Raw genomic sequence first — 8,844 nt, 5'->3', positions numbered from 1 at the left:
TGTATTTTCTTTTCAGGTTGAAAAGACCCTTCTAAAACAGTTCTTTTAAGGCTTTTAACTTCTGAATTTACCTATATGTCTGCAATACAGTAACATATCAAAAATCAGAAGATATAGCCTAAAGAGTTATTTTTGGTTTTCCTATTGATCAGAAATGTATTGTTTCCCATAGCATATTTTCTACATTTAGACAAAAGGTCTAAAGTTTTTTCTGTGAAGTCTGTATACAGTTAGTTAAGGGTTACAGTTACTTCACTCATTTTTTTATTATTTTGCTCGTATTTGATTCAAATTATGTCTTCTGGCTAACCTTAGCATTGCTGGCTTCGATTTGCATGACTATGTGTAAAGTTAAGATTGTAATACTGAGAGATTAGAAAACCTCAGTTCTTTATCAAAAGATCTAATATGCTCTAATATTTTAATGTTGGCAACAGGTATCGTAATATGTTTTTTGGCTCGTGCTGCCATCCTTATGATGCTCCAAAGCGACTAAAAACCTGGGGGAGTAGTTGTAGGGAAAAAAAATCCCAGAATATTGAGTTGGAAGGGACCCACAAAGAACATAGAATTCAACTCTGACAACTGCACAGGACACCCGCAAGAGACACTTGTGTGCCTGAGAACATTGTCCAAATGCTCCTTGAACTCTATCAGGTTTGGTGCCGTGATTGCTTTCTCGGGCAACCTGTTCCTGTGCCCAATCACCGTCTGAGTGAAGAGCCTTATTCTGATATCCAGCTTATACCGCCCTGAAACAACTTCAGGCCATTACTTGGGTCCTGTCATTAATTGCCAGAGAAAGAGAGAGGTGCTTGCCCCTCCACTTCCCTTCATGAGGAAGTTGTAGACTGCAATGAAGAAGCAGTCAAGCTTCTCCAAGCACTGGTGCAGCTAGCTAAGTGCTGGGTTTTGGTTTTGCTCTAGGCTGGCACCACGACGTCAAAGACACCGAGTCACATCCTTGGGCGGTGATGGTGCTCCTGCTCCCCTCGGGGACAGGCCCCCGCCTCGGTCAGTGCGGCTGGGCAGGCGGAGGGACGGACCGAGGGATGCACCGCGTTTGGGGCGGCAGCCAGACAGCGGGCTGGCTCCGGCCAGCGGCGGGGCTCTGGGACCACCCTGGGGCTCCTCCAGCCTGCACGCTGGCCTGGGGGAGGGAGCCAGACGAGGAGATGCGAGGCCAGCGCCGTCCCTTCGTACCTGCCCCATCCTCACCGCCTCCCTCGAGGTGGGAGGACACGGCGCGGCCACCGCCCGCTGCCCCCGAACGGGCCGCGGAGCAGGTGCGGGGTCCGTGCCCTGAGGGGAGCGCTGCCCATCGCCACCGGGGCGCGGGGGGCGGCCGCTCCCCGCCCGCCGCAGCGCTGGAGGTGCTCCGCTCGCAGCGGGGAGGCGGAAAGCGCCGAGCCGCGGTGACGGGGGAGCGGTGAGGGGGCAGCGGGGAGCGGTGAGGGGGCAGCGGGGCAGACAGCCCCGGCCGAGGGGCGCGGAGCGGCTCTGAGTCACCCCTCGCCCGCTTCCCGCCCGGCGGGGCGCATGCGCGGCGGCGGCGCGGAGTTGTGAATGGCGCGGCTGTTCGGCCGAGTTTACGAGCCGGGAGGAAGTCGGAGGGGAGGGAGCGGGCTGGGGGCGGGAGCGGGCGGCGGCGGCGGCGGCAGCATCGAGCTCCGGCGGCGGCTGCGGCTGCTCTGCGTGCGCCGCGGGAGGAGGAGGGCCGGGAGGAGGGAAGGGGGGGCGCCGCCGGCGGGGGCTAACAAAGGGCGAGGCGAGCGCTGGGGCTGGGACAGCGCGGGGCGGGCGGGAGGGAGGGAGGGAAGGAAGGAGGGCAGCCGGCGGCGGCGGCCCCACCACCATGCCGCGGGTTGTCCCCGACCAGCGGAGCAAGTTCGAGAACGAGGAGTTCTTCAGGAAGCTGAGCCGCGAGTGCGAGGTGAGGCGGCGGTGGCGGCGGGGCTCCCCTTCTCTCCCTCCCTCCGTCCGCCGTAGGGAAAGTTTCCGCGGGCCGCGGAGGGGCCGGCGCAGCCCCGCACCTCCCCTGGGCTGCGGCGGGAGCCGAGCCGGCGGCGCGGGGAGGCGCAGTCAGTGCACTCCGCTGCCCCCTTATCGCCGGGATTGGCCCCTCCTGATTGCGCGCCCTGTTCCCCGCAGATTAAATACACCGGCTTCAGGGACCGGCCGCACGAGGAGAGGCAGGCCCGCTTCCAGAACGCCTGCCGCGACGGCCGCTCCGAGATCGTAAGTGGCGCCGCGCTCCCCCCGGGGCCCGCCGGGACCGGGCTGGGCCGCGCTGGGCTTGGGGAGTAAAAGTTCGGGGGAAGCCGTCGGGACAGCGAGCGCTGCGCGGTGCCCAAGCCCGGGGCTCGGGCCGGCCGTGCCGGGACGGTGCCTGCGGCCGGTCGGGGCCGCAGCGCGAAGGAGTTTTCCTTAAGGAGGGAATGACATCGGCTGCCTTTCAAGCGCCGAGGAAAGGAGGTTTTGGTGAACAGGCAGCATTTCTGTCTGCCGTAGGAATAGCGCTTTTCACTCGAAGGTGTCCGCTCGCTCGCTCGCTCGCGGGGAGAGTGCTTGTCTGGAGCGCCGGGGTGACAGGGAAGGAAGGAGAACCCCCGGCAGTGAGAACGTGCTGCGCTCCTGCCCTGGACACGTGCTGCAGCTACGGGCTGCTTATTTCAGTATTCAGCTGGTTTTCTTTTTCTTTTTTATCTCCTTTCCGGAAACAGAGTAGCTTTGAGAAATGAGTAACATTGTTCAGAAGGCGCTATCTTAAAGTCCTGAGTGAGCTGTTTGATGTATTTGTGAACTAAATCAGACGCTTTTAAAATTAGGCTTAGAAACTTGCAACTTCAGCTCCGTTTTTCTCATTCATTAAGGTTAGTTACAAACCACTGTCACCGTCTGAAATCAGAAGTGAGATGAAGTATGGCTCGGAGTAGTCAAGAACTGACTCGTTATTTCCTGGTTTGATTTCTGCCCCAGGTTGCTTCTATAGGATTAGTATTTTGTAGCATTGTAATTCCACTATTAAAATGCAGAAGTAAGCTCTTTTCCATTTAGAGTAGATAGCGAAAGACAAGGTAAAATTAGAAAATAAACCCCGCTTCCACCAAGTTTGGTTTATGAGCATTCTTCAATTTCACGTGGTATACTTACTGCTAGTCAGTTCATAATGAAATTATTCTTATGCACAATGCAATTAGTCTTATGCACATCCAAAAACACTTGAGCAGCAGTTACTCTAACTGATCTTGTTCATTTGTGTTTGTCAGTAGAAGGATACACACTCAAGAACACGGTTACTTTTTATTGAATAACTTTATTTTAGCTGAATCTTATCTTGTTTTCTCTTGTTTTAGAACCTTTAATATTATTTTACAAGAGGCCCCTTGTAGACAGGTTCTTAATTTGACTATTTTTTTTACATTCATTTTTCTTTGTGCGTGTTTGCTTCCTTTAAGAAAGCACCAGGGAAACAATGGGTTGGTAAGGAAGACATAGTTTGCTGGCATTGGAAATTCCTGTACAGGTGAAAGTGCGGAATATACCCGAATCCCTCCCTAAAAAAAAAAAAGGCTGTGCAGTTTATAACTAGCTTTCTAATGCAGCCTATGCAGTTATTTATATAAATGGGAAATTGCTGTAGTTTCACCTTTGTACTTCGGAGCTTGCTGCTGCCTTTTTTTGCCAGAACTTCATCCTTTGGAAGCTACCAGTGATGCATGTTCTACATATTTTCACTCTACTTAATTATAAAACAGGCTCTATATTTCTTCATCTGAAACATCTGGTTTTGTTTTGTGAACAGGGCATGAGTAGTCAGGTTTATTTAGAAATGTACTGTGTGTAATGACTGATGTTAAAAAGAGCTAGTAATTTTACTTTTTTTTTTTTTTTTTTTTTAGTTTTGAGTGTTTTTCCAGACATCAAGGATTTATTCTTTTATCTCCAAAGGGAGCCTTTGCAAATGACCTTACGTATTTTGAAGCAGAAAAAAACTTCTCAGAGAACAGCTCAGGGATTTAATGTAGAGCTGGCAGTAGGTTGTTGGTTATGCGTGTCAAATAACTCTTGATTGAATAAAAGAAATAATTACCAATATTAGTGAGAAGTAACTGTGAACTGTATTAAGATTTCACGTTTACTGGTAATGCTTTGATAACTTTAATAACCTCACGTGTTTGGTTTGCTTTGGAAGATACTTGTATTTATGTTGTCTGTGTGTAGGTCAGGTCGCCCTTGTACTGCCTGATAAGCTTTTCACAAAATTTGCAACACAAATGTCTGGTAGCTTGTCAGACTCGGCTTTAAAAGGCTCTGCAGACAAAACTAGAGTTTTCTTACTTTCAAGTTTAAAACCAAACTAGTGGTGTGATTTTTTTAAAATATATTTTTTAAAATTTTAATTTGTTTGTTATTTGATGGAAATTAATGGCTTTCGTGTAGTCTTGTGTGGTTATTAGCAGGACTCTTCTTGAGTTTTTTAGTATTGACCTATGATTTGATTTGAGAAGCATATGGGTACTTTAACCCGATGGTTTTTTCTCTTCAAAGGGAGGGAACAGGCTTCAAAAATCTAGAGAACAAATATCTACATAGCTTTTTATGGTTTAAATGGTGCCTGCCTGGCTCTGAGGATGTGGAATTTGCGTACTTTAATCTTCTTCATTTCTGTGATATTTTTCCCCTGTTTTCCATGGCCCTCTGGCACACATTGAGGGTGGAAGCAGGAAGGCATGGGCACTTCACTGTCTTGCTGGGTTTCCCAGAAAGCAAGTACAGTCCTTTTGACCCAATACCACAACTGAACTGGTCCACAGAGCTTCAGTGGTCAGCTGGTTTACTCTCAAAGATCTCACTCCTTGATATTTTAAATTAAGGGGTATAAAACACATATTTACTTATGCTCAGAGGCAGGAAAACAAATCTTGAGCAGACTAAGTGATGAAGACTCAGAGTCACAAATATTTGGGGATAGGTATAATTTTTTTGTTGATATGTAAATAGCATCCCTTGCAAAAGTGAAGGGATAATAGAAGATAGTGAGCCTGATAGTGGTGGTCTGCAGCTCTGACAGATTTGATGCCTCCTGTTAGTGCAAGTGTATCCTTGATGTAACTTGTGTTCCATGGATTGAACTGTTTGTCTTTGCAAACAAATATTAATGCACCAATACAGTGTTCTTCTGGCATTGCTGGGACTGATTTGTTAATTTTAATGACATTGAGAATGTGCTTACAGGAGACAAAGCAGGCGAACAAAAACAACAACAAAAATTTAAAAATCTGTTTTTAAGGATAGCCTGGAACCAAAACTGATTGCAGAGCATTAGTCTCCCGTAGAGGAGGGGGAAGAGCCAAGACAAAGCACTTCTACTTTCAAAATGGGAGGTATTAATCCTGTGACAGTGTTGCAGTCCATGACTAGAACTATCTTAAATAACATGCAGCTATAATGTCACAGGTAGCAGTACAGTTATGCCATGAAGTGGCTGAATTCTGGGTTGCTTGAAAGAAAATGCTTGTCAGGAAATCCCAACGGTTAAAGTAGTAGTTGTATAGCTTTTAAGGAAAATTATATTCTAGATTAATAACCATTTAAATCTAAGTGATCGTGGTAATAAATACAGCCATTTGATTGCAAAAATTATGTTTAACCCTAGGATTGTGGTAGGAGTTACATGCTGTGAGTTTGTGTGAGTATTCACATGCTTACAGGATAACACATCTGTACCAGAGAAGACTATAAATACTGTGAATCTGACTTCTGCTTGCAAAAATAATTTTTTATTTCATGTTTGGGAAGTGCTGTACTCATCATGGCTTAGAATTAAGATATGCAAGCAAATATATAGATAGGGAGTTTCTAGAGAAAACTGAATCCCATTTTCGTTTGAAATTATAGAAATTTGTTTGCTTGAAAGCAATACATGCTTTTTCTAATGGATTTAAGCCAGACCCTTTAATGATTTTACAAAGGGCTGCAGCTGAGAAAAATTCCTACAGTTGCCTTTTCTTACTGACACAGCATCTGCTGACCTGGGTGTCTTAACGTGGCGTGAGGACTTTGTCCTGTGAAGCTTGATTGAACTGTGTATTGATGCTGCATGCCAGTAGATGATAAAATAGGAATATTTATGCTTCAGTTAAGTGTCTGTCTAGGTATAAGTAGATTGTAAAAGGAAACAAATCCTTTTATTTTGAAAAAAGTTGCCCTTAGTAATCAGTCTAAGGAGTTGATTTTCCTTCAGCAGTACTTCTTTTAGAGATATGCAACCTCTTTGAAAAGCAGGGGCAGTTTTTAGTGTTGCAGGTATTAAGTTAGTGCAGGGTATTCAGACAGAACTGAAAGGACAGATTCTAATGTCAGCAAAACTGATTTAAAAGAAGTATTGATTCCATGTTGTATTTTATATCCGAAGCAGCCAATGGCAAATGTTGTCAAAATGGAATCAGATGTTTGTAACTTAATACTTAAGAAAAATGATGAGTGCATGTTTTTGACTTTAAGTATTCTCTATGCTGCCTGGCTTAAGACATAAACTGATGTAAAAATAAATGACTGCCTGCATAATTTATGTAATGTCTTGCTCCCTGATCCTGTTTGTATTGATTTTTCTAAAAGGCTTTTGTGGCCACAGGAACCAATCTGTCTCTCCAGTTTTTTCCGGCCAGCTGGCAGGGGGAGCAGCGACAGACACCGACCCGGGAATATGTCGACTTTGAAAGAGAAGGAGGCAAGGTAAGCACGAAATTGTTGAAACTGAAAGAATTTTGTTGTTGTTGTTGTGCTTATGGTCTTACTGGTGTGGATTGTGTGTCTGATGTGAGATTTCTAATATTTCACATCTCTGTGCAGGTAGGTAGAGATGTGAGTATGAGTGAAAGCTGCTAAGATAAAATATTGCTTTGTTTTAAAGCATGCTAATGTTCAGGCAAATGGAAGAATTGGGAAACGTGGGCAGTACTGGTGGCTTTGTGTTACTTTGAAGAGCAGAACTATTTCTACTGTCACGCTGTGATCAAATTTTGGGGAACGGTCTAAATTTGGTGTGGTGTAGGTGCTTCTAAAGTGGTTCAGAAATTAGACTTTGGCCAGTGAATTGTGGTAGACTAATGAAAATTTGCATTTTCAACAGGTTTTTTGTTGTGTCTTTGGCTGCCAGTTGGTACAGCAGGCAGTCAGTGTGCTCCAAGTGGAATGAAGCTTTTTCTCAGTTTCACCATCAGCTATGGTACAGAAGCAGCATCACTTTCACAATTGATTTCTGAGTCTCTTTTTTCTGAGGTGGTTGTCCCATAGACTGATATTGAAAGCTCAAATTCCCTAGTGACAGTGATGATTACTCTGAGGCTGTATTAGATTTAAAGTTAGAAACCTTGCTTAATCTCATCAGAATAAAGTTACTGAAATCACCTACAGCTGGTTTTGTTTTACAGGAAAAACATACCTTTAAAATATAGATGCTGTCTCTTATCTGTGCTCCTGTAGGTGCTTTGGGACTGGTCCAAAGATCACTGAATTCAATAGGAGACTTTCTTCACAACTCATTGGGTTTAGACCAGCACTTAAGCTCTCATAGTTTTTCTGTTTCAGGCTAAATTTTGTGTATTTTTTATTATTATTTTTTTTAAAAACTTTTAATGGACTACAAAATCCTTTCTTTTGCCTGATATTTTTTTACCTACCCTTGTAACAAGAAACAGCTAATGCTACCAAACCTACCAGGCTGGAGGAAATACTTGAAGCATATTCAGGTTTAGTGGCATATTGGGTCTTTTAAATGCTGCTAGGTGGAAGATAAATATTTCCTATAGTGGGAAAATTTGATTGGAAGAAAAAAAAATTCCTGAGGGCAGTTATGGTATGTGGAATTCAAGTTAATGAGTTTTTTTGGAAAAAATTGTTTTCCATTTAGTCCTGTGAGGCTTGCAGAAGTTTGACAAATTGGGGGAGAAGTGAAGTTGGCTGTCTGGGTACTGACTGCTTTGCTGAGGGAACTGAATTGAATCTGGCTCTTACTGAAAAATATTGATTCTGGCTCACAATTGAATGAGGAATTTTTCTTGTAATGTGTAAGAAGACTGAAGTCTCTCTTCTTGCCAGTTCAAAACTAATTTTATTTACTCCTATGATTTTTTTAACTTTGTTTTCTCTGAATGAATTCTTAAAGTACTGAACTGCTTCATCCATTTTCTTGTGTTGTCTTAATCGTGTAAGAGCATGGTAGGTATGCTGTACATTAAAATAGAACATGAACCTCATTAATGAATGCCACTCCTTCTTTTATGTGTGTTTACAGTAAATTCTAGACTGCTTCACTGAAAGGTTTAGAAGAATTCCTCTGAATGAGGCTAGAGGTGGACAAACAGATAAATGGGAATAATGTTATGCTCTGCTATGAACAAATCACAAATTCACTGTTGTAATCAGCCCTCACTTGTGTAAATCACACATGCATGCAGGCTTGCTCTGCACAGAATGAAACTTCTCTGAAAGTAAGCCACTCCCATGATTGGAGCAGAGCAATGAGCAGAGTGGGAGAGTGTTATCAACAGAAACAGTTAAGAGTTTCATATGAACTGTCTGAGATTTTGTTCTCTCTAGATTTTTGTCATTTGGTTTAATTAAGAATTTCTTTCACAGACTTCAGCAGTCTCTTAAAACCATGTGATTTTTGTAGCTCTGTGCAACATTGTTTTATGAGCTTTGATTCTTGAAGCAGTGCATAATGTGTGTTTGTTCATCACTGGATTTATGCCAGCAAGGCATGTTTTTAATTATATGAATAAAAAAAGGCTATGGGGGAAGCTGTCAGTTAATAATTATCTTAGGCACTAGGTTGAG

The 8,844-nt window shown here is 44.2% G+C and overlaps 1 protein-coding gene across 2 annotated transcripts in view; it reads left to right on the top strand.

Moving 5' to 3' along the window:
- The first annotated feature begins 1,780 nt into the window (after window positions 1-1,780).
- Window positions 1,781-8,844, top strand: part of CBFB (core-binding factor subunit beta) — a 37,811-nt gene continuing 30,747 nt past the window's right edge. For both annotated transcript variants that reach the window (XM_063410497.1, XM_063410498.1), the window contains exons 1-3: window positions 1,781-1,933; window positions 2,152-2,238; window positions 6,622-6,738. In XM_063410497.1, coding sequence (XP_063266567.1) covers window positions 1,856-1,933; window positions 2,152-2,238; window positions 6,622-6,738 — 282 coding nt within the window. In that variant the 5' untranslated portion in view covers window positions 1,781-1,855. The remainder of the gene's footprint in view (window positions 1,934-2,151; window positions 2,239-6,621; window positions 6,739-8,844) is intronic.

The sequence above is a fragment of the Prinia subflava genome, chromosome 13 (genome assembly GCF_021018805.1).
Source record: "Prinia subflava isolate CZ2003 ecotype Zambia chromosome 13, Cam_Psub_1.2, whole genome shotgun sequence".
Taxonomy (NCBI): Eukaryota; Metazoa; Chordata; class Aves; order Passeriformes; family Cisticolidae; genus Prinia; species Prinia subflava.
This window is presented reverse-complemented; position numbering and strand designations above follow the sequence as displayed.